Genomic DNA, 27,387 nt, shown 5'->3' with positions numbered 1-27,387 from the left:
CAGAAGTAATCACTCTTAAAATTTTATAGTATTATTCTAGACATGTTGTTACAAATATATGTTTGTATGCACTCTATCATAAGTAAGGATACAGAAATGATCATTAATTGCTATTAACATCACAAAGAGAAACAAGAGAGTCATTACTGATTCCTTTAGGAAGAATATAGCAGTATTATGAAACAATGTTGCTGAAAGAACCAAAACAATCTTTTCAAGGTGTTGGATCGAATTCCCTTTATAGGAAATAGTACAAGGGGAAGAAATTAAATTCTTTAACTTATGTTGCTCAAAGTGTAATATAAAATTATGAATAAAAATACTACTTACCAATTTCCAAACCAAGACCACCCATACCACTTAAGAAAACATGGGACTTGGCCATCTTCTGCATTGCTGTGTCTCCAAGAACGTACCTCTGTCGACTATAGGTAAAACACAATAAAAACCAATACATTATTTCACCAAAAGTATCCATCCTTTAAAGTTGTTTGCAAACTAACAGCCTAACAACTAGATCCTGCCCACATACTTGTTTTGGATCACTTGCAGTGTTCAACATTTCTAAATTAATTGCCAAATAGATGACATATTGAGAAAAAAAATGAGTATTTGGCACCACATTCCCTTGTGGCAACAAACAAATGGAGTTGAGTAGGAGTTGCTCTGTTTAGACAAGGAGGACTCTGCTCCAGATTTGCCACAGTTCCCATCCTGGTCCTTTCATTTATTACCTCAGGGGCCACTACAAGCATTTAAGTTTGGTATCTCTGCTTTAAACTTGTCACTGTAAACAGAATTTGAGACCAAAAAAAAAAAAAAAAAAAAAAAAATCACCGCTTTTCTTGGAGAGGACTTAAGCAGTTTCAAACATTATTTTATTTTATTTATTTCTTTTTTTAAGTAATATCTATGTCCATTGTAGGGCTCGAACTCCTGACCCTGAGATCAAGAGTCACATGCTTTATAAACTAAGCCAGCCAGGTGCCCTGGATCATTATTTTAAAGTATAAATACTGATAAAGCATGTAAGTGATCTTGTTAAGCCATCCATCCTAATAGCCACAGGCAGCATTACAATGGGAATTTCAAAAAATACACATTGGCTATTTTAAAAAATTAGATACAATAATAAAGCCAAAAAAGAAAGTTTATCTGAAAGAACAGTGATAAACTTGATGATTAAGTTACTGAAGATAATGTACATTCTAGTGGATTCTGACAAAAATCATTGGAAGGATGAGTTCAGTATAAATAAATGAACCCTTTGGTTTACAAATATTTCTTTTGGAATTCACAACATACACGCTAGTTTAATGTATGTTTGCTTAGTATACAGATGTTTGATTAATTTTCATATTTTAGCTATTCATATTCAATATACAAGTCTGAAAAGGGGTTTCTTGTCTAGTCAGAAGAAACTTTATAAACACAAGCTGTCATTTCCTTCCATATTCCTACAAAATATAATAAAACCTAGACTTTTCTTTTTAAATCAGTACTTACCATTTATTTCAGAGATCAAAACTATTATTATTATTATTATTCATCAAATATTTGCTGAACACCTACTATAGTATGTATGGAATAGTGTATTATATAGTCTTGCCAACCTTATTTGTGTTCCCCTAAACAATATACTTAAGTTTTGTCTGTTTTGGAAATTCACATAAAAGGGAGCATTTTGAATGGTGTCTTCTGTGTCATCCCTCTTTTGAATGAAATTGAATTTATGAGATTTATTTATTATCAATGCATGTAGCTATTAGTTTTCAGTTGTTTTAGTCTATTGTATTATACTATCCTACTGTAATAACACACCATAATTTAACCATTCTATAGCTTTGTAGCATGATTATTTATTATTTTTTTAGTAATCTCTACACCTAACATGGGGCTCAAACTCACAACCCCAAGATCAAGAGTTGCATGCTCTTCCACCTGAGCCACCTACGCACCCCTGCTATTCTATAGTTTTGGACAGTTATAGTGAGCTATGAACATTACTTTTTTTTTAAATGTTTATTTATTTTTGAGAGACAGAAAGAGAAAGAGCAAGCAGGGAAAGGGCAGAGAGAATCGTGAAATCATGACCTGAGCCAAAGTTAGACACTTAACCGACTGAGCCACCCAGGTGCCCGAGACTATAAACATTCTTACATATGTCTCATGAAACACAAGTGTATACAGCAGTTTCTATAAATATATATAGCATAAATCTAGGAGAGGAAATGCAGGGATAACTTTACTATCTAATGCCAAACTTTTCCCAAAGTATACCAAATAACTGTCCTGCAGTATACTGAAGCTCGTGTAGTTTCACATCCTTAATGTGCAGGAAAAAGTTAACATGAATAGGGCTAGCCCTTGGCTGGTGTCTTCTATTTTGTTTTTTCCTAATTTCCTAAAATAATAACTCATCAGTTTTCAGGTTTTCTTTCCTAAAATATACATGTAAAACTTTAACTGATCTTAAAGAGCATTCCAAATTTTGATACATAGTACTTCATGATTATTTTCTGGTGTTAATTATGATTCTTTTTTGATTTACAGGTTAATCTGAAGTTTATTTTAAAATTTCTAATTACATGGGGAATATTCTATTTATCTCTTATGTTAACTTCTAGCCTGAATGCATTGTGAAAACAAATTACAATCTATATGATTTCATTTTTTAATATTTGAGAATTTTTTTAGTCAATTTTGCAAATGTTCCATGTGTTCTTTTTTTATTTAGTTAGTTAACATAGAGTGCAACATTGGTTTCAGGAGTAGAATTCAGTGATTTATCACTTACATACAACACCCAAGTGATCATCACAAGTGCTGTCCTTAATACATATCACCCATCCACCACCCTTCATCAACCCTCAGTTCGTTCTCTATTGTTGACTCTCTTGTGGTTCGTTTCCCTCTACAGTAGGAAAATGACATTGGTTGTTGTTTTACAGTTGGTTAGAAACAGCATTCTTTACACGTGCATTATAGTAATTTTAATAACCATGTTGAAGACCTCTATACTCATTCTGATTTTTTTGTCTGCTTGTTCTCTTGATTAGTAAAAGCAACATTTAAATCCCTCCACCAATATGACAGTAAATATGTCTATTCTTGTATATCAATACCTAAACAGTGCTGACATGTAGGAAAAACTGCTAACATTGAGTGTTTATTATGCGCCACATTGTTTTAATGTTTTACTTGTATTAACTAATTTAATCCTCACAAAAATTCTATAAGTTCTATCATATTCCCATTTATACAGAGAGGAAAACTTAAGCACAGAGAAATTAAGTAATTTAATTTAAGTACTTTAAAAATAGTGGATATAAGTTTCAATCCAGACAGTCTGGCCTTGGCATTCATACTTTTTTTTTTTTTTAATGTTTATTTAGTTTTGAGAGAGATCACAAGTGGGAGAGGGGTAGAGGGGGACAGAGGATCTGAAGTGGGTTCTATGAGTCCAATGTGGGGCTCGAACTCATGAACCGTGAGATCATGACTTGAGCCAAAGTCAGATGCTCAACCAACTGAGCCACCCAGGCACCCAAGCATCCATGCTATGGCATCCATACTATGCCACACTGCAAGTTGATTAAGAAAGTCAAATGTTTCTGGGGTACCTGGGTGGCTCAGTTGATTAAGCGTCTGACTTTGGCTCAGGTCATGATCTTGCAGTCTGTGAGTTCGAGCCCCACATCGAGCTCTGTGCGGACAGCTCAGAGCCTGGAGCTCAAAACCTGGAGCTCAGAGCCTGGAGCTTGCTTCAGATTCTGTCTCCCTCTCTCTCTGCCACTCCCCTGCTCACACTCTATCTCAAAAAACAAAAATAAATTAAAAAAATAAAAAAGAAAAAGAAAAAAAGAAAAAAAAAAAACTCAGTTCCCTGACCTAACTCTTCCTTACCCAGAATTCTATACACTGAAGGCAACCAATCTGAATTTTTTTGTTTCTTCTAATATTTACACCCCTTTTTTTCAATAATATGTTTCTACTTCTATTTCTTGATTTTTCTGTTTTACATATAACCTATTAACTTCCTACTAACATGACTAATCTTTCTGTAATACAAATCTGGTCAAATTATTCTCCTAGTTTAAAAATTCCAATGGTTTCCTATTTCCCTTTGATTAAGTCCAGATACTAATATTAGCCACAAGGCCATTCATAATCCAGTCTCTGTTTGGCTCTCTAGTCTTATCTTTAGTCACTCCTCCATCAAACTCCATGTTCCAGGAATACTAAAGGTTTTTAGTTCCACAAACGTGGTATGCTGTCTTTGGCCAATAGACATTTTTCTGGGGCATTCCTCTTCCTCAATATTTTATTCCTGAAAAATTCCTACTCATCCTCCGGTCTCAGCTTATACATGATTTTCCACCATGATGTGTCCCACAACACCACTAAACTTCTTCAATACAGTGTTGGACATCTTTTATGTGCATCCATGACATCCTACATTCAATCTATTACAACATTTACCACAATGTATTTTCACTACTTTTCTATTTTTCCTAGGAGATTGTAGCTTCCTTAAGGCAGGGCGTTTGCTTTATTTACTATTGTTTTTTCAGTGGTCAACAGGGTCTGACAAACTATAGACACACAAAAACAACTTGCTAATTTAATGAAATGAATTGGCACATAAGAACAAGAACAACACGTTTATGCGCTACCTAGCAGAGAACCTGAATTCTTTTTTCTATATTCAGAGTCACAGGAACTACTTAAAAAATGTTGTTTTTTTTTTAATCTCAGACTTGTTCTCATGTATTATTTTTAAGATTACTTAGGTAAATAATGAATAGCCACGACACAAATGTGGTTGTAATACAGACAAAAGGATAACACAAAGATATATAAACCAAAGTTTTTCAAAGAATCATAAATTCTCAGACAGATTCTCAGCAGTCACCTAAATCACCTATGTTTTCAATGGTTGACCACCAAGAGGAAGGGTACTAATTAAATACCTATTTTGTCCTAGGCAATGTCAGGGTACTCGGTAATTGACACTTAATTCTATGAAGTTCATATTGTTAATAAGTGCACAGATGGGATTTAAAGAGCCTAGAGTATAACCTCACATCCAGCACTGTTATGTTATAGCTTATTCTATTAAGTGGATACCTAACGTATCAGTGAAAGTGTCCAGCAGAAAGAAATTATCAAGGCTATCTACTCTACTCTTAGAGAGCCTTATTCACTAAAGATTCTCCTTTTTATGATGGTATGATATCTTCCTACAATTTTCACCCACTATTCCTAATTTTACCTCCTTGGGGCCAAAGGGAACTCCTCTAATCCCTCTTCAATGTGACAGCCCTCCAAACATTTGAAGATGGTATTCAGGTTCCACAGTCTTCTTTCTCCAGGCTAAACATCTCCAGTTCCTTAAACAATTCCAAACATGACATCATTTTGAGTCCCCCTCAACACTCTAATCAATTTCTTCTGGATGTTATTTCAATTATCTTCGTCACGCATTCATAAATTGATTAAAATATCTATCTCAAGCCAGGCACTGGCACTGTGTAGGAGCCATAATAATAACAACCTCATATGGATACTATGAGGATTAAATTAAGTAAGATAAAATATATGAAATACCTAGCAGAATGAATCAAATAATTCATTATTAAGTACTATATAAAGAAGTACTGGAAACTAAGGAAACATGAAATATGGAAGAGGGGGTAATTATTTCTATCAGCGTAAGTCATGGGAAGCTTCCCAGATGAGCTTCATCCATGTTGAATTCTGAAGACTTAACAGGAGTTAAAAAAATAATCAAAAAAGGAGAGGCATTCTATGACAGGAAAAAAGAAAAGCATGAAAAAGAATGGCATATAAGAGATACATAATAAATACATTAAGACTTCCACTTCTGGCTATGGTGAAGTAACAGGACCAGATTTATCTTCTGCTTGCCTTAAACAACTGAAAACTTGACAATATAAGTGAAACAACAAATTTTCAGACACTAAACAACAGGCAACTCAGGACAGTAATCTCAGAGAAGAAAAGCAAATGGGGGAGCTTTATGAATGCCCTAGCTATTGCCAAGAGAGTTTCCAGGCTGCAGTGCAGGAAGAGGAACCCAAACAGAGCTTGGTAATCTCCCTGAATTGAAGACACAGGACTGTGAATTCAAGAAAGCTAAAATTTGAAAGCAGAGAGTTGCACAAAGAGAAGAGAGATCTGTAGAAGTCTTGAGTCTCTGGCTGAGTAAGATCAGCAAATGTATATGAGGAAACAGCCCCAAGCTAGAAAGAACTACCTGAAAAGAGTTGGTGAAACAAGGAAGGTTGTTTAAACAGACCCAGAAATACTTTGTGTTCTTCTCCAGCCAAGTGGAAAATTTGGATAGAATGCTCAGAAGGATTTTATATTAACAGTGGGGAAAAATTAGCCTCAGACTCAAGTCTCCTCTAATCTTACCTGACAAGGCTTAAAAGCAAGCTTTGAAAAAATAAAACTGTTTTCAAGTAATTTAACTATGTCTGTCAACAAAGCTCAAGAATATTTAAAAGAATTCCAAATAAATGCAGCACCCAAAAAGGTAAAATTCACAATGTCTGGCATACATTAAAAAATTACCAGTTATGCAAAGTAGAGAAATACAACTCATAATGAATAATAAAATTGACAATACGACAGACAGGAATGACACAGATGATAGACTTTGTAGATTAATACACTGAAATAATTATAAATATAATTCATATGCTCAAGAAGGCAAGGGAAAGCATGAGCAGCAAAACTTCTAGGGATGAAAACCACTAAATCTAAGATGAAAAAATACACTGGATGGAATTAATAACTCAACTCTGCAGAAGTGAACTTAAAGATACAAAAGAAATTTTCCAAAATGAAACAGATTGGAAGAAAACACCAAAACCCCAGAGCATAAGTGAATTGTTGGACAACTTCACTTGGTCTAATATACGTGAAATTAGAGTCCCTGAAAGAGATTGGGGAAAAAGAGAGATAAAAATATGTTTAAAGAGGGGCGCCTGGGTGGCTCAGTCGGTTGAGCGTCCGACTTCAGCTCAGGTCATGATCTCATACTCCATGAGTTCGAGCCCCACATCGGGCTCTGGGCTGATGGCTCAGAGCCTGGAGCCTGCTTCCGATTCTGTGTCTCCCTCTCTCTCTGACCCTCCCCCGTTCATGCTCTGTCTCAAAAATAAATAAACATTAAAAAAAAAAAAAATGTTTAAAGAACTAATGGCCAAAATTTTTCCAGGAATACAATCAACTCACAGACCACAATGTAAACAAATTCAAGAATAAGAAATATGAAAACTACAAGAAGGCATATCATAATTGTTTAAAGCAAGATGAAGAGAAAATATTAAAAGTAATCAAGGAAAAATAGGGCACATTATTTACAGAAGAAAGAATGACAGTTGACTTTCTCCCAGGAAGCACAACAAATTAAACAGTGACCCAACATTATTAAAGCACTGAAAGTAAAAAAAAATTGTCAATCTGGAATTCTATATTCAATTACAAATAAGAAAGTATAAAGACTTTTCTAGACATATAAAAGTTGAAAGAATTCATTGCTGGCAGACCTTCACAGAAAGAAATATTACACTAAATCCTCAGGCAGACGGAATACTATACTAACTGGAAATTTAACTTACACAAAGGAATAGAGAATACCAGAAATGACAAATATGTGAATAAATATAAATGTAAATGGTGTTAACACTCCAATTAAAAGACAAAGATTGGAAGACTGAATAAAAACAAAAACCCAACTATATTGTATCTACAAGAAGCCAAATTTAAATACATAAACAAGAATAAAAGAGTATAAAAAGACAGACCATGCTACCTAAAATCAAGAGAAAACTGGATTGGTTGTATTAATATTGACAAATACATTTTATTTTTATTTAGTTATTTAAAAATTTTTTGTGGGTGTGTTTATTTATTTTTGAGAGAGAGAGCACAAACAGGGGAGGGGCAGAGAGAGAGGGAGACACAGAATCCAAAGCAGGCTCCAGGCTCTGAGCTGTCAGTACAGAGCCTGACATGGGGCTTGAACCCACAAATGGTGAGATCATGACCTGAGCCGAAGTCAGATGCTTAACCGACTGAGCAACCCAGGTGCCCCTTGACAAATACATTTTAGAGCAAAGAAAACTATCAGGATAAAGAAGGCCGTTTCATAATGATAAAAGGGTCAGGATATTAAGAGCACAGAACAACTCTAAAGGCTTATGCACTAATAATAGAGGTTCAAACTACGCAAAGCAAAAACTGAAATGAGAAATGTTCAAACACAAAATGACAACACCCCTTTTTCAATAATTGGTATAAAGACTAGACAGAAAATCAGTAATGATATAGAATACTTGAAAAACACTATCAATTTGACCTAACTGACATGGATAGGACAATCCAACCATAACAGAATACACATTCTTTTCAAATGCACACAGAACAATGACAAGGTAGATCAATCTTTGTAGGAAAACACAAAAATAAATAGGTCATAAAAAGTTGTATCCACTGACAGCAGAAGAATTAAATTAGAGATCAACAACAGAAAAATCTCTGAAAAATCTCTCAGTATTTGAAGTCAAATAATAACACTTCTAAATGACCTATGAGTCAAAAAATAAGAAAAAAAAGTTATAAAATTTTCTGAACTGAATGAAAACAAAGACATATCTGTGAGACACGTACACTGTAGTGTTTAGAGGGACATTTTAAGCATGAAATGCGCATATTACTAAAGAATAAAGGTCTCAAAAATCAAGGATCTCAACTTATACTCTAAGAAAAAGAACATCACATCAACAAAGAAAGGATAAAAACCAAATGATCATTTCAACAGATGCAGAAAAAGCATTTAACAAAACACAACATCCATTCATGATAAACAAACTACATTTGGAAGGAACATATGTAACATAATAAACACAACACACTTAACTCACTTAACATACTAAAGGCCTTATATCCAAAACCCACAGTGAACATCTTATTTGATGGGGAAAAAACTAAGAGTTTTCCCCCTAAGGTCAGGAATAAGACAAGGATATCCACTCTGACCACTTTTATTCAACATAGTACTAAAAGTCATAGCCACAGCAATCAGACAACAAAAGAAATAAAAGGCATTCAGATTGGTAAGAAGTAAAACTTTCACTATTTGCAGATGACATGATACTATACACAGAAAACCCTAAAGACTTCACCAAAAAACTATTAGAACTGATAAATGAATTCTGTAAAATCTCAGAATACAAAATTGATATACAGAAATCTGTTGCATTTCTATATACCAATAATGAAGCACTAGAAAGAAAAATTAAGAAAAATAATCCCATTTATAACTGCACCAAAAATAATAAAATACCTAGGAATAAACTTAACCAGAGGTGAAAGAACTGTACTCTGACAAGTATAAAACACTGATGAAAGAAACTGAAATTAGTCAAAGACATCCCATAGTCCTGGATTGAAAGAACAAATACTGTTAAAATGTCTATACTCCCCAAAGCAATCTACAGATTTAGATTCCCTATCAAAATACCAACTGCATTTTTCACAGAACTAGAACAAACAATCCTAAAATTTGTATGGAACCACAAAAGACCCTGAAAAGCCAAAGCAATCCTGAAATAGGAAAAAAAAATTCCAGACTTCCAAGTTGTTTTACAAAGCTGCAGTAATCAAACCGTATGGTACTGGCACAAAAACACATGGATCAAAGGAATAGAACAGAAAACCCAAAAGTAAACTCACAATTATTTTATCAGTTAATCTTCAACAAAAGAGGGAAGAATATACAATGGGAAAAAGACAGTCTCTTCAATAAAATGTGTTGGGAAAACTGGACAGCAACATGCAAAACAATGAAACTGGACAACTTTCTTATACCATATACAAAAATAAATTCAAAGTGGATTAAAGAACTAAATGTGAGACCTGAAACTATAAAAATCCTAGAAGAGAGTATAGGCAGTAATGTTTCTGACATCAGTTGTAGGAACATTCTTCTAGATCTGTCTCCTGAGGCAAAGGAAATAAAAGCAAATATAAACTACTGGAACTACAACAAAATAAAAAGCTTTTGCACAGTGAAGGAAATAATCAACAAAACTAAAAAGCAACCTACTGGGTGGGACAAGATATTTGCAAATGACATATATGACAAAGGGCTAATATCTAAAATATATAAATAACTTATATAACCCAACACCCAAAAACAATCCAATTAAAAAATGGGCAGAGGACATTAACAGACATTTCTCCAAAGACAACACACAGATGGTTAACAGACACATGAAAAGATGCTCAACATCACTTATCATCAGCAAAATGCAAAGAAAACTATCAGGAATGCAAAGAAAACCACAATGAAATATCACCTCACACCTGTCAGAATAGCTAAAATCAAAAACCAAGAAATATCAAGTGTTGGTGAGGATGTGGAGAAAAAGAAACCCTGTGCACTGTTTGTGGGAATGCAAACTGGTGCAACTACTATGGAGAACAGTATGGAGGTTCCTCAAAAAAGTAAAAATAGAACTACTCTATGATCTGGTAATCACACTACCAGGTATTTACCCATAAAATACAAAAACACTAATTCAAAGGAATTCATGCACCTCTATGTTTCTTGCAGCATTATTTACAATAGCCAAATTATGGAAGCACCCCAAATGTCTATGGATAGATGAATGGATAAAGATGTGGTACATAAATATAATGGGATATTACTCAACCATGAAAAATGAAATCATGCCATTTCCTACAACATGGATGAAGCTAGAGTATAATGTTAAGCAGAAGAAGACAGAGAAAGACAAATACCATATGGTATCACTCATGTGGAATTTAAGAAACAAAACAAAGGAGACTATGGAGAACAAACTGATGGTTACCAGAAGGGAGGTGGGATGGGGAGACGGGTGAAGTAAGTGATAGGGATTAAAGAGTACACTTATCCTGATGAGCACTGAGAAATGAATAGAATTGTTGGATCACTATACTGTGCACCCGAAACTAATATAACACTGTATGTTAACTATACTTGAATTTAAGTAAAAAACTTAATAAAAAAAGAAATTAGAAAAAGAAAAGCAAATTAAAAGGTTTTTTTTGTTGTTGTTTTAATGTTTATTTATTTTTGAGAGAGACAGAGACAGAATACAAGTGAGTTGGGGCAGAAAGACAGGGAGGCACACAATCCGAAGCACGCTCCATACAGAATCTGAAGCAGGCTCCAGGCTCCAAGCTGTCAGCACAGAGCCCGACATGGGGCTCGAACTCACGAGCTGTGAGATCATGACCTAAGCCAAATTCAAACGTTCAACCAACTGAGCCACCCAGGTGCCCCAAGAAAAGCAAATTAATATCAAAGTAAGCAGAAGGAAAATCCCAAAAAGAACAGAAATCACTGAGGTACAAAACAGAAAAAATAATATGGAAAATCAATTAAACTAAAAGCTGATTCTTTTCAAAATTAAATAAAATCGATAAACTTTTAGCCAGAATGAACAGGGAAATAGAGAAGACAGAAAAATTATCAATAACAGAAATGGGTGAAGGAACATCATTTCAGATTCTACAGACATAAGAAAGGGTATTCAGGGGTGCTTGGGTGGCTCACTGGGTTAGGTGTCTGACTTCACCTCAGGTCATGATCTTCCGGTTTGTGAGTTTGAGCCCCGTGTCAGGCTCTGTGCTGATAGCTCAGAGCCTGGAGCCTGCTTCGGATTCTGTGTCTCCCTCTCTCTCTCTGCCCCTCCCCCACTCACACTCTGTCTCTCTCTCAAAAATAAACATTAAAAATTTTTTAAATAAAAAAAAAGGGTATTCAGGGAAAATTACAAACAATTTTATGCAACTAAATTAAATCACTAAGTTACAAACATACTCTCCAAAAGAGACAAACTATTGAAGCTCAATCAAAAAGAAATGCAGTTGACCCTTAAGCAATGTTAGGTTAGGGGCACTAACCTTCCGCACAGGCAAAGTTCTGTGTATAGGGGCGCCTGGGTGGCTCAGTCGGTTGAGAGTCCGACTTCGGCTCAGGTCATGATCTCATGGTTTGTGAGTCCAAACCCCGCATCAGGCTCTGTGCTGACAGCTCAGAGCCTGGAGCCTGCTTCTGATTCTGTGTCTCCCTCTCTCTCTCTTCCCCTCTCCCACTCATGCTCTGTCTCTCTCTGTCTCAGAAATAAATAAACATTAAAAAAAATTTTTTTTTTAAATCTGTGTATAACTCTGGCTCAAAAAAACCTCAAGTAATAATAGCCTACTCTTAATTGGAAGCTTTACCAATAATGTTTGTATGTTTAATGTATTATATGCTGTATTCTCAAAATGAAGTGAGGTACAGAAAATGTTATTAATAAGGAAAATGCATTTACGGTACTGTACTGTATTTGATACTGTAAATTATCATCAGCTCTTTACAAGATGAATCATCTGTCAGTATCTATATCAATATTGTCTATCATGATACAAAACACTGTAGATGTTATATGTATTACCAACACTATACATTAAAAATGAAAAAATGTAAAAAAGAATCCATATTTATTTATAGTTTTAACAATCCATGTACTGAAAACAAAGCAGCAGCAATAGGACTGTTTTGGAAGCCTAGGGTAACTGATTCAATCAGTTCTTGGTAGCCTAGCTTATACACTAATGAATAAATCTTTACAAAATTTTTATGGCATATATACTATAGTCATCCACCTACACAGTAATGGAAACATTGTTACATTTTCTAAAAAAAACACTTACTGGTAATGAGAAGCTGATAAACAGTTTCTCCAATGATGGGGGGGGGGGCATACTGTACAAGTAATGCAATTCTTTGAAAGCAAAAACATATACAACAATCAGAAAACACATTAATTTTACATTAAATATTCACTTCGTGCCTATGTAAGGATAGGCTATCCACGTCTATGAGTCTTGCACATGATGTTCTACACAATGAGTACAATGAATACAATGAGACAAATGATAATGACAATGACACAAAAATCTCTCATACAGTTCTTGCTGTACAGTTACTCATTTTTCATATGAAGACACACTCATATACAACAAATCAATTTATTAACTATACAGGATGGTGATCATTTACTAGTCATTAAGTGGAAGCAGATCATAAGGGTCTTCATCATTGTCATCTTCACAATGAATATGAGGGAGGAAGAGGGGTGGTCTTGCTATCTTAGGGTAGCAGAGGTGGAGGAGGGGAAAGAGTAGGCAAGAGATAAAACCACACTCAGTGTAACTTTATGGAAATACATCATGATTTGTCTGACTTTTTTGCTTTTTCATTTCTCTAAATATGTCTTTACATGGTACCAATCCTTCCACAATTTCCTTTAGTTTCAGTGCCCGTATCATAGAAGGGTCCATTTTGTAAGTAAAAGAAGTCAAAAGCAGTCTTGAATAATCAGAACCTTTCTGCTCGATTGTCTAAGGTCAAATTTATTTTCTGTATGTGCTTCTTCTACATCTTCTTCCACATCAATCTGGCACTGTTCTGGAAGCACTCTCCTCCATTAAGTCATTTTCTGTTAATTCCTCTTGTGTGGTATCTATTAGCTCCTGAATTTCTCCAAAATCTGTACCTTGAAACCTGTTACATCCCCCATCCTGTCCTTTTCAACCATATCTAAAATCACATTTTTAAAAAAATATTTATTTTGATAGAGAGAGCGCGTGCATACACAAGTTCGGAAAGGGGCAGAGAGAGACAGAAAGAATCCCAAGCAGGCTCCGTGCTGTCAGCACAGAGCCCCAGGTGGGGCTTGATCTCACAGACTGTGAGATCATGACCCGAGCCGAAATCAAGAGTCAGACACTTAACCAACTGAGCCACCCAGGCGCCCCCTACAGTCTTTTTCTTAATTTCCTTGATTGGCTCTGTCATAAATCCTGTGAAGTCATCTACTGTATCTACACACACTTTTCTCCAGTAGGAATTTACTGTTTAGGCTTGATGGCTCTCGTTTCTTTTTCTATAACAATATCTTCAATGCTATAATCCTTCCAGGCTTTCATGATGTTCTGTCAAGGTTCTCTTCTATAACAGTAATAATCTTTTCATTAGAGTACCAGGTGTAATGAGCCTTAAAGGTCCTTATGACTCCCTGATCTAGAGGCTGAATTGGAGACGTTGTGTTTGGGGGCAAGTAGCCCACTTTGATGCCTTTTGTACTGAACTCATAGGGTTCTGGGTGGCCAAGGGCATTGTCCAATATCAAAAGAACTTTAAAAGACAGTCCCTTACTGGCAAAGTACTTTCTGACTTCAGGGACAAAGCATCAATGGAACCAATCCAGAATAAGGGGTTTCACTGACCAGGCTTTCTTGTTGTACAACCAAAAGATTCGCAGCTGGTGTTTATTTTCTCCCTTCAAGGCTCAAGGGGTTTGCTTAGCAGCTTCATAGGTAAGGTCAGTCCTGATCATTAACCCAACTGCATTTGCACAAAACAGCAGAGTTAGCCTATTCCTTCTTGTCTTAAATCCTGGTGCCTGTTTCCCTTCCTTACTAATAAATGTTCTCTGTGGCATTTTTCTTCCAGAATACGACACTTTAATCTGCATTAGGAACCTGTTCAGGTAGATATTCTTTTTCCACAGTGATCTTCTTAATTAATGGCATCTGGGAACTCAACTTCTGCCTCTTGTTCAGCAAGTGCTTCTCTTGTTATCTTTACATTTTTTAAGCCAAATCTCTTTCTAAATTATCAAACTATTCTTTGCTGGCATTAAATTCTCTAGCTGTATATCACTTACCTTCGTTTTGCTTTAAGTTGTGTTATAATGACTTTGCTTTTTATATTAGTCATATTAGAGTGCACAGGCATGCTTTTCTTAGAGCAACTCCTACCCACATAAAAGTTGCATTTTCAATATGAGATAAAAAGGTACTTTGCAAAAAGTGCAAGGTTTTTGTGCCTGCTGGTATAGCTGCAGCTTCAGCTTCAGCAATTTCCTTTTTTTTTTTTACAATGATCCTTATGCTGCATTTACGTATCTTGAAATGGCAGGCAACCACAGCTGCAGACCTCAATTTATGGTATATATCTCAAGTAATGCAACTTTTTCTTGTAATGTCATGACTTTTCTCTACTTCTAGAGAGCACTTGTGGCATCATTAGTGGCACTCTGAAGGAGTCACAGTCTTATTCAAGGTTTATAGTATTCCACTAAACATGCTGAAAAATACGTGAGAACTTCAAGATCACTTTTTGAGATACACAATTTACTGCAGAGAGAAACTGCTCAGAGATGACTAACATCACATGTTGTTTACTTGCCAACGCTTCAGCTCATTACAATAGCAACAGGAGGTTGCTACAAAAATCATTACGATAGTATGCACTACAGTTAATTTCATGCAGTTTTGATTTTTTAAACTTTAATTCTAATTCCCATTAGGTAATACAGTGTTATATTAGTTACACAGTTAAGATTTAATACTTCCATTCTTACGTTGTTGACATTTCTCTTGACTACAAGTGGTACCATGTATATTCTGTTTGTGTGCTTAAGTTTTGATAAATTTTAACTTTTCTTAAAGATAATGTTCTTTTTAAAAAATGTTTATTTGTTTATTTTTGACAGAGAGAGAAAGAGAGAGAATTCCAAGCAGGCTTTGCAACGTCAGTGCAGAACTTAACATCAGGCTCAAACTCATGAACTGTGAGATCACGACCAGAGCTGAAATCAAGAGTCAGACGCTTAACCAACTGAGCCCCCAGGTGCTCTGATGAATTTTAACTTTTAATAATAGATTTGTATTTTATGGTAAATGATAAAATAGACTACTATCTATATATATTTTATGTATTCATGACACACCTTTTTGTTAATTTTTAGGTATTTCTAGGCTATGTGGTTTATGAGTTTTTCAAATTGTTGCAAATCTTCAAAAAAATGTTCAATATATTTATAGAAAAAAAATCCACATATAAGTGGACCTGCATAGTTTAAACCTATGCTAAAGGTCAACTGTATATTACTTGAATATCACCATGTCTATTAGATGTAAAATTTGTAGTTAAAAACTTTCCTACAAAGAAAACTCAAAGGCCAGATAACTTCATTGTTATTTCTACCAAAAATTTAAGGAAGAAAAAATACCTATTCTACACAAACTTTGTAGAGATTCGAAGAAATACCTCTCAGCTCACTCTTTGAAATCAGCATTACCCTGATACCAAAACAAGACAAATCACTGAATTAAACAATACTCCAGAGGCAGCTGGAGTATATTTGTATACTTTATATATTGTATATATTTTATATACTTTATATATTGTATATATTTATATACAAATATATTTGTATATATTTGTATACAGTATATTTGTGCTGACAGCTCAAAGCCTGGATCCTGCTTCAGATTGTGTCACCTTCTCCCTGCCCCTCCCTCACTCCCACTCTGTCTCTCAAAAATAAAATGTTAAAAAAAAAAAAAACCTCCACAACAATATCCCCTCACATACACACATGCAAAAATTCTTAACAGAAGTTTTTGTATATATGTAAAAATACATCATGACCAAACAGGTTTTATCCTAGAATTAGAATGCAAGGGTCATATAATAATCTAAAAGCCATCACTGTAACTCATTACATTAAAATACTAAAAAAGAAAAACCATATGATCACTTCAATGAATGCAGAAAAAGTGTCTAACAAACTTCATATCCATTTCTGACTTAAAAAAAAAATCCCAAAAAACAAAACTCTAAGTAAACTAGTAACAGAAGGAAACTTCCTCAACCAAATAAAGGGTATATATGAAAAACCTACAGAAAACAACATACTCCACCATAGAAGAATGAGTTCCAACAAACATAAGGAACAAAGTGGGGTTGTCCACCTTCACCACTTCCAATCAACATTGTACTGGATGTTCCAATCAGTGTGATAAGACAAGAAAAAGAAACAAAAGGCATCTAGATTGGAAAGGAGGAAGTAAAACAACATGACTGTAGAAAATCCTATGGAGTTTACAAAAAATTTACTAGAACTAGCAAGTGAGTTTAGCAAGACTGCTGGATAAGAATTATTATTCAAAAATCAATTGAGCTCTAATTTAAAAGCAATGACATTATTGGGGTGTCTTGGCTCAGTCAGTTAAGCATCTGACTCTAGATTTCAGCTCAGGTCATGTTTCTCACAGTTTGTGGGTTCAAGCCCCACACTGGGGCTCTGCACTTTATGAGTATGGGCATCTTTTCATGAGCCTATTTGCTCTTTCCCTCTCTCTGCCTGTCCCATGCACACTCTCTCTATCAAAATAAAGAAATAAACTTAAAAAAATAAAAGTAATGAAAAATTGGTAATTGAAATTTAAAAATTACAACAGTATAAACATGCAAATTACTTAGGGATAAATTTGATAAAACTTGGGCAAGATCTCTAACACTACTAGGAGAGACTAAAGGAATAAATTGACAGACACACCATGTTTCTTAATGGATCTTAAATTTCAATATTGTTAAAATGTCAATATTCCCAAAACTGAACTACAGATTCAACACAAATTCAAACAAAATTCCTGCAGGATTTTTTTAAAGAATCAACAAGCTGAATCTAAAATGTACATGGAAATTCAAAGGACCTAAAAGACCCAAACCAACTCTGCAAAAGAAGATCAAAGTTGAAGGAATTACACTCCCAGATTCCAAGATTTATAACAGACCTATAGTAAACAAGACAGTGTGATACTGGTGTAAAGTGAAACAGATCACTGAAAAAGTCCAGAAACCAATCAACAGATATTTACTCTGTTAAATTCTGCCATAGATATCCAGAGAACTCAATGAGAATGGATAATTTTCAACAGGAGTGTTGAAACATTAGAGCTATATGGAAAAAAATAAACCTTGATTCTCACCTCACATTATATAAAAATTAACTTGAAATGGATCATAGACCTAATTTTAAGAGTTAATACCTTGAAACTTGAAGAAGAGATAACATCAGAGAAAATCTTAGTATCCCTGAGCTTTGCAAACATTTAAAAAACAGGACAAAAACCACATCAATTATACATTAAAAAATGTATCTTACCAGAATCAAAAATTTTGCTAAGCAAAAGACCTTATTACGAAAAGAAAAAGACAAGCCACAAACTAGGAGAAAATATTTGCAACCATATATGTAACAAAGGACATGTATATATAGTATATAAAGAACTCATTAAGACAGACACCAAAGGGGAGCAAAAGCTTTTATAGATACTTTGCCAAAGATAGATAGCAAATAGGCTCACGAAAAGATGCCTATGATCATTAGTCATTATGGAAATACAAATTAAAACCACAATACTACTACATGTACTAGAATGCCTAAAATTAAAAAAGACGACTATTTCAGGTGTTTAGTGAACATGTGGGGTAACTCAAACTCTCATAAACATTTCTGGTAGAAATGTAAAATGGTATAACCACTTTGAAAAACAGCTTGGCATTTCTTAAAAACTTACAACCCAGACATTTACTTCTAGGTATTTATCAAAGCATGAATGAAAGCATATGTCTACCCTAAAACTCGCATATAAATTCTCACGGCAGCCTTATTTAGAATAGCCAAAACCTGGAAACAACCCAAATGTTTATCAACAGTTAATAAATAGTTAAATAAATTGTAGTATATCCATATGCTAGAATACAAGCATATGGATATATGCTCGGCAATAAAAAGGAACAAATTACTGATACAACAATGCAGATGAATTTCAAAATCATTATGCTAAGTTAAAGAAGCCAAACTCTCCCCAAATGTGTACATACTATATGATAACATTTATATAAAATTCTAGAAAATGCTAAGTATTCTACAGTGACAAAAAGCTGATCAGTGGTTGCCTGGGGAAATGGTAGGTGGAGAGAGAAGGGAGGAGGGATTAAAAAGGGGCAGAAAAAAAATATATGCATGTGATGGATATGTTAGTTATCGATATTGCGGTAGTGATTTCATTAGTATGTGCATATGTCAAAACACATCAAATTGTATACTTTATTTTTTGAGAGAGAGAGAGAGAGACAGAGAGAGAAAGTGTGTGTGAGCAGAGCAGGGGCAAAGGGAGAGAGAGAATCTCAAGTAGGCTCCATGCCCAGTGTGGAGCCGCCCAATGCCAGGCTCGGTCTCATGACCCTGAGATCAAGACCTGAGCAGAAATCAAGAGTCGGATGCTTAACTGACTGAGCCACCCAGGCGCCCCTCAAATTGTACACTTTAAATATGTACAGTTTATTATACACGAATTACACCTCAATAAAACTGTGACAAAAACATTTATTTATGTTGGAAGACACTCTTTTATGGGCTACGCACACTCCTACATGTCTCACTATATATGCCTAGCAGGCAAGGTCCTGACTATTTTTAATCAGGCCTTTTCTCAGGGTTGTGTTGGCAGCACATAAATTGAGGGTAAGGCGAGTCTCTCTCCAAAACAAAGAGCAGGCTTGCTTACTGTCTGCCATAAAATGGTGGGTCTCCCAAATTCAGAGTTCCTCAGCTGTGGTATAAACCCATTATGTACAAAGAATCCATCTGGGCCCATGGCATTGCTCCTGTGGGACTTGGGAGCAAGGGGAACCGACACCACACTGATGGCCATGCTAACTGCTATATCATAAGTAGTGAAATTCTTGGTCTCTGGCCCAGAAGTTTAACATCTTTTCTCAGCACCCATTAAACAATAATAGGTTAGCTTTTAGGTTATAAGTAGGGTAATATCAAATTCTAGACTCTGACACCATATATATAGAATTCGACAAAGCTAAAGAATGTTAGAGATTAAATAGTGAGGAGTGACATGGACACTAAAAAGAAAGATATGGCCATAACTCATGGTAAATAATAACTAGAAATTATTGAGCTCCTAGGCATTATTCTTCACGATTAATTTGCAATTTGTACATTTTTCTCCTTAAATATTTGTTAAATGGATGAATGTATATTGAATGTATGAAAAGATAAAGAAAAAATAGACTTAAGAGGTTAAGTGACTTATGATTACACACTCCTAAATGGTAGAGGATGATTCAAATTCAGATCTAATACTAAAATTTATACTTTCAACCACTATGTTATGCTATATAGAAAAAGGAGACTTAAATACATATTATACAGTTTGGTCTCACTAATGTAAATGACAGGGAACTATTTAAGTATTTTAAACAGAGAAGCCAGAGGCTCTGAGGTAAATTTGAAAAATATTTGAATTTTGAATAAAGTATGGAAGATGGATTAGAGATTTAGTAGCTCTGAAGAGATCACATAAGAGACTCTTATAATACTTCAACTGAGAGATGCTGAAGGCAGGGAGAGAGAATCAAAGAGTTGGAATTAAGAGTTGCTGAGAGGGGCGCTTGGGTGGCTCAGTCGGTTAAGCGTCCGACTTCAGCTCAGGGTCACGATCTTCGGTCCGTGAGTTCGAGCCCCGCGTCGGGCTCTGGGCTGATGGCTCAGAGCCTGGAGCCTGCTTCCTATTCTGTGTCTCCCTCTCTCTTTGCCCCTCCCCCATTCATGCTCTGTCTCTCTCTGTCTCCAAAATAAATAAACGTTAAAAAAAAAAAATTAAAAAAATAAAAATTAAAAAAATAAAAAATAAAAAAAGAGTTGCTGAGAAAGAACTAAAAGGATTTATTAAAAACTGAATTTGGAAGATGAAAAACGGAATAATCTAAGATGACAGCAAGGTTTCTGGCTTAGGTTACTGAATAGATTTGACAGCTTTTAATTAAGCCTGGGAATGGAAAGAGGGAAGAAGGAAAAGAGATCCAATAGTGTTGAGTGCTTTTAAGGCATAAAAGGGCACTCTAGGAAAAGACAATTGAGGTACAGAAGTATAAACTATGTTTGGTAAGAAAGTAATCTACTATGGCCTGTGTAGTCAGAGGAAAAGATAGGTTGGGGATAATATGTGGTGTTGGGAAACCTGGATTTCTGCAGGTGAAAGAAGAAATTGGACCTTTGTCTTATACCATACATAAAATAAACTCAAAATGGATTAAGGACTTAAATTTAAGGTTCGGGGGCACATGGGTAGCTCAGCCGCTTGAGTCTGACTTTGGTTCAGGTCATGACCTCACGGTTCATGGGTTTGAGCCCCACATCGGGCTCTGTGCTGACAGCTGAGCCTGGAGACTGCTTCAGATTCTGTGTCCCCTTCTCTCTCTCTGCCTCTCCCCTGCTCACTCTCTATCTCTCTCTCTCTCTCAAATATAAATAAATATTTAAAAAATTAAAAAAAATAAATTTAAGACCTCAAACTATAAAATTTATGAAGAAAACATATGGGAAAAGTTTCTTAACACTGGTCTCGGCAAAAATTTCCTGGATATGATACCAAAGTACAGGCAATAAAAGCAAAAGTAGACAAGTGTGACCACTTTACACTAAAAAGCTTCTGGGCAGCAAATGAGACAATCAACAAAGTGAAAAGGCAAACTACAGAACGGGAGAGAATATCTGCAAACCATATATCTGATAAGAGATTAATATCCAAATTATATATGGAACTACAACCCAATAGCAAAAACACTCTCAAGGAGTCTGATTAAAAAACGAGCAAGGACTAGAACAGATACTTCTCCAAAGATACACAAATGGCCAACAGGATATAAAAAGGTGCTCAATATCACTAATTGTCAAGGAAATGCAAAACCATAATGAGGTATCACCTCACATCTGTTTGGATGGCCATTATACAAAAACAAAATGCCAGGAAATAACAAGTGTTGTTGAGAATGTGGAGAAATTGGTATCCTTGTGCACTGTTGGGTTGGTAGGAATGTAAAATGGTCCAACTGCTATGAAAAACAGTATGGAGGTTCCTCAAAAAATTAAAAACAGAAATACTTTATGATCCAGCAATACCTGATCATAAATAAACTGTTACATGCTGTAATTTTCAGTCAAGCAAACTGCAGCCTACTTACACAATGTTGCAAATGGAAAATTTTATCTCTGGTTTACTGAAAATTATGTTCATTAATCAGCCATTACAGGATTAGAGGGATACAAAAAAGTTTCACAAAGATTATAACTAAATAATGAATAAAATTAACCAATGCTATCTTAAGAAGCTGCCATTTGTTATCGTGAGAATGTGATCAAAAGGATATTAAGAATATCATAATTACAGATTAAGACTCCAAACTTAAAGTGATTTCTAAACTACTGTATATTATAATCAGGAAACTGCATGGTAAAGTAATTTTCACATAAGCAAAATTAAGTCCAGTCTTACCTCTTTTTCTAATTGCAAAACAGTAATTGAAATTAACATACTAGGATGTACATATCAGCTCCTCCTAAAATGCTAGAAACTGACTCTGCATCCCACATAAAAACAATATAAAAAAGAATTTAAAATACATAATAGCTTATTGTACCAAATTCTATTTACATAAAATCTATCTACATAATCTATTTCTTCATACAGAAGAAATCTAAAAACTTTTAAACTACCTTCCATACAAAAAGATTATACTATCTTCCATACAAACAACTTGACGTATTTAAAAAAAAAATCTTAGAAGTAATAGCAATTTAGGGGCAACTGGCTGACTCAGTCAGAAGACCATTGGACTCTTGATCTCAGGATCCAGAATTCAAGCCCTATGTTAGGTGTAGATATTACTTAAGTAAGTAAATAAAAAACTAAAAAAAAAAGTGATAGCAATGTATACATATTTTAACTTCTCTTTAATTCTGATAAAAGTATTTTGATTTCATGAAAAGGTATGCTAAAAAAGAATCTCACTAAATTCCATTCAAATCACAGTTCTTTAAGCACATAGTACTTCTTTGCTGTCTATACAGTGCAAACATGCAATGTTGTTAATGAGACTACACTGAAGTAAAAATAATCTCTAGATGTTACTATATAACTTGCATAAAATGGATTGTTTTTCGTTAGATTCCTGCACTATCAAGAACATAATAAATATGTACTCCTGTCCAAAAACAAGAGGTATATTTTATAGTGGATAACAAAATCATTCTTTTTTTTTTTTTTTTTTTTTTAATATTTATTTTTCAGAGAGGGAGAGAGACAGAGCATGAGTAGGGGAGGGGCAGAGAGAGAGGGAGACAAAATCTGAAGTAGGCTCCAGGCTCTGAGCTGTCAGCACAGAGCCCAATGTGGGTCTGTGGGTGGGAACCCACAGACCATGAGATCATAACCTAAACTGAAATCAGACTTTTAACCGACTGAGCCACCCAAGCGCCCCTCTTTTTTTTTTTTTTTTTTAATTTTTATTTATTTTTGAGAGGGAGACAGAGCGTGAGCAGGGGAGGGGCAGAGAGAGAGGGAGACACAGAATCCGAAGCAGGCTCCAGGCTCTGAGCTGTCAGCACAGAGCCTGACGCCAGGCTCTAACTCATAGACCCTGAGATCATGACCTGAGGTGAAGCTGGACTGACTGAACCACCCAGACATCCCCAAAATCATTCTAAGTCATATTACCTAAACCTAAAGGAACTGAGATTTAAATATTAATCAAGCTTTCAGACTGCAGAAAAGAAAAATCAGACAAAACGCTAATTTTACCTTCAGAGAACTCTTGGGATATTTATAAAACTCTGCATAGGTCTAATGGTATTTTCAAATAGAGTATTCCATTACTTTAGAACAACAAATGAGGAAAATAAGTTTCAGTTTCCATAAGGTTCTCACCTGTATAATGCATCATCAATCTCCACAGATTCTGCTGACATGATGGGCAAATTTGTATTGGTACTGAAAAAATAAAACACAACTTATAAGAGCAAGTTCCAGTATTTAATATTCACGTTCTGTAATCTAATATTCAATTATACATGGCAGTTACTAAAGAGGATTTTACAAACCAGATATATATTTTATTTTCCACTCCTTTATTTCCATTTAAAAAATAGGTGAAAATTAAATTCACTGAATGTCTATTCTGTGTGTATTGTAAAATTATAGCCTATAGTTTTTATTCTCAGGTGTTATCAGATATTGTTTTACATATATTCTGATGAATCTGTATTTTCTGAAGTTTGTTGGGAGTGCCCCATATACCTTCTCTAATAAACACATTCTGTCTAGATAATCTTGTTCAATCCATATATGGAATTTACCAGATACTGAGGATATCTAAACTTATTTTTCCACGTTTGACATCTTTTCTGGCATCCAAATTGTCCACACCTGCTAGAACAATCTCTCTCTTCTGATGTTTAATCGGTTTCATGAACATAACAAGCCCCAAACAGAATTCAATTTCCCTGTTTAATCTATTCCTCCCCAATCTCTGCCAACTCAATTTCTGGTATCACCATTTACTCATTTGCGCAGGCCCAGACTCTAGAGATCTTAACTTGTTCCCTCATTTCTCCATCTGCATGCTGGTACAATCTCAGGCCAAACCATCATCGTATTTCATCTAAACTACTTCAAACGCCTCCTAACTAGTCTCTCTAGTGCTTCCATTGCCCTCCCCCTTCAGTGTATTCTCCATATAACAACCTAAATTTTTTAGAATGTAGTCAGACGTTAGTCCTTGACTTAGAACTATTCTTAAGTAACTCTACTTTCTAAATAAAATTGAAACACATTACCATGGTCAAAAGGGTCTAGGTGTTCTGTCTCCCAATCATCTCTTCAATTACAACTCCCACTACTTTCCCACACTGGTCAACTTGCTATTCCTCCAAAAAGTCAAGCATGTTTTTATACTTCACTTCAGTGAAACTAAAAGTCACTTCAGTTTTTATACTTGCTTTTTCCTCTGCTTGGAATGTTCCCCCTTTAGATCTCTGAATGGCTGACTCTTATCACGTAAACCTCGACTAAAATACTGCCTCGCAAATATTACATAGACGAGTCCTGATCATCCTTTCAATGAAATGCCTCCCCTTCTCCTTAGGTCACCTCCTAACTCACTAACCTGCTGTATGTTCTTCAAATTACTAATTGTTTACTGTCTGCCTTCCCCAAGAGAATGTATGATCTGTTAAGAATTCACTAATGTATTCCAAATACCTAAAACTGTACCTGGCATTTAATAATAATTTAAGAGCACTGTGTCACACATGGTTTTAAGTGCTTTAGATGTACTCAGTTAACCCTTACAACAACTTTATAAGATCGGCACTATTACCATCTCCGTTGAACAGAGGAAAAAAACTGAGGCTCACAGAAGTTTATTTAATATATGTGCTGCCAAAGCGAGCACTCACAGAAGTTTATTTAAATAACCCATCTGAGGTTCCAGAGCAGGTAAATGGCAGAGCCAGAACCTGAACCTACGTAGTCTAGCTCTTGACCACCATGCTATACTCCCTACTGCATCTCAAAGTACGCACAAAGAAAGCACCCAAAATGTATCTGTCGAATGAATTTTAAAAATTAAAAAAAAAGGGGGTGCCTGCTTGGCTCAGTTGGTAGAGCATGCAACTCTTGATCTCAGGGTTGTGAGACCAGGCCCCACACTGGGTACAGACATTACTTAAGGAAATTAAAGCACATTTTTTAAAACAAGCATACTAGCATGATAAGATATACTTATGCATCATTTACCACAGCTCATCCCGACTTTTTCACAGCATGGCATACAAAGAAAAATGAAAACAGGATGAACCCTAGGAAATAGGAATGGCTCCCAAGCAAAGGAAACCAGCCTGGGGCATTTTGGCCTGAGCCACAGTGACAGCTAAGATCAATTATCATCTTGGCAAAAAGTAAATCCTTTCCAGGTTCTGGGAAACTCTATCAATTACAGGATTCTAAAAATCATGTGAAAACACAAAACTGAGGTTTTGGAATCCAAATTTCTAAGCCTGGTACTGATATACAGGCCAAAGGATTTGTAAATACAGTTAATCAAAATGTTATCATTTATCTTACCAAACACTGATTGGTATTATCAAAAGATACCAGCTTCTAGCTAAGTTATACATGGATAACTATTAGAAATATTCCTGATTGCAATTATGAACACAAACCAGGAGACAGCTGTGTTTAAGAGATCACCTACCTAATAAAAACACACACATACAAAATATGTTCTTTTGGCAGAGTGATAAAATATGAAAATAAACAAAATTTCTCATTTCACAGTTTTCTTATCCCTAGCTGCCTTCCCTGCATGGAGGACAATGGTCTAGTGGGTACAGCTCTTAAGTAAACATGAACTCCTTTCTAACCAGCTTTGTCACTTAATGATATATGACTAGCACTGATTTTTCAGAATATTCTGCTTTACTCGAATGTTTCAAAAATCATTTTTGTAATAAGATCTATATGGCAATCAAAAATCTTTTTAAATAAGGGGAGATTTTGTTTGTATTACATAATTTCCCTCAAGTAAATGTGGCAATGCTGGCAACTGCAGGTAGTATGGTACCGAAAACATCCCTTCAATCTGAACCGGCGAAAAAGCTACAGGTTTATGGACAGGCTCCCATTAGCTCAAAATCATATATCCATCACTTCTCTCTTTGGAATATTGTATTCTGGTGGAGGGCAGTATGTAACTAACGGTTTTATTAATTACGAGGTAACTGAAACAGGAACCATACGAACATTTCCCCCAATTTTGCTGGAATGTTAGAGACGTGAAACAAACAAACACCAACTAGGGAATAAGTAACTCGTACGTTTCTCCCTGGATTTTTTTTTTTTTTTTTAACTGTAGTGAACACAGGACTCCGGGTGTCCTGACTGGCACTGATTCATCATTACCAAGTTCCCTCTGGTAACAGTTTTCAAAGGAGGATCTCAGTGCGGGATCGCCCACAGTGGCGCTCTTAGCTTTCATTTCACCGAAAGGTTGGGGGAAACGTGTTTGGCAGCAGGGCTGTGAAAGCTCACACCAAGCGACCCGGGCCAGAACTCTCGGCGGGCCCTCTCCACTCCACTCCACCCCCGCCCCACGTCCGGTGCATGGGAGAATGGCAGACCCCCGACTGGAACTGAGGGGCGAAAGGACCGAGAGTTGGCCTTTCTCCTCAGAGAAGCCGGGAGCCGCCGAGGTCTAAACCCAAGGCGCCACACCCACCCCGCGCGCTCCCCTCGCCTCCCAGGGCCGGTTCTGCCCGGCTCCGCGGCCTCGCGCGCGCTCCCTGGCCGCCCGAGCGGGAGCAGCAGAAAGCCGGCGCCCGGCTGCCGCCTGCCACCCCTCGATGCTTCGCGCTCACACTCATCTTCTTACCTGCCGGCCACCCAGGAAGAGCAGGACGCCTCTTCCTCCCGAGCTGCGACTACCGACTCGGATGCCTCCATCTCCTCCAAGAGTCGCCGCCGCCGCTGGCTACGGGTAGGCAGGGAAGGGGGCGGGACCGCGAGGTCAAGGGGCGGACGGTGACATCACCGGAGGGGGCG

At 35.9% G+C, this 27,387-nt stretch overlaps 1 protein-coding gene across 2 annotated transcripts in view; it reads right to left on the bottom strand.

Moving 5' to 3' along the window:
- Positions 1–27,334, bottom strand: part of UBA6 (ubiquitin like modifier activating enzyme 6) — a 90,858-nt gene extending 63,524 nt beyond the window's left edge. Inside the window, exons 1-4 of one of the 2 annotated variants that reach the window (XM_019468540.2) lie at positions 27,218–27,267; positions 23,716–23,778; positions 5,276–5,393; positions 331–425 (exon numbers count right to left, since the gene is read on the bottom strand). In XM_019468540.2, coding sequence (XP_019324085.2) covers positions 331–394 — 64 coding nt within the window. In that variant the 5' untranslated portion in view covers positions 395–425; positions 5,276–5,393; positions 23,716–23,778; positions 27,218–27,267. Of the gene's footprint in view, positions 1–330; positions 426–5,275; positions 5,394–23,715; positions 23,779–27,217 lie in introns of both variants that reach the window. The other variant, XM_019468513.2, reaches the window with a different exon arrangement.
- Between the last annotated feature and the right edge of the window lie 53 nt (positions 27,335–27,387).

Source organism: Panthera pardus, unplaced genomic scaffold (genome assembly GCF_024362965.1).
Source record: "Panthera pardus isolate Hobbes unplaced genomic scaffold, ASM2436296v1 HiC_scaffold_13, whole genome shotgun sequence".
Lineage (NCBI taxonomy): Eukaryota > Metazoa > Chordata > Mammalia > Carnivora > Felidae > Panthera > Panthera pardus.
The sequence above is the reverse complement of the archived record's forward strand: the minus strand, read 5'-3'. Positions and strand labels throughout refer to the sequence as shown.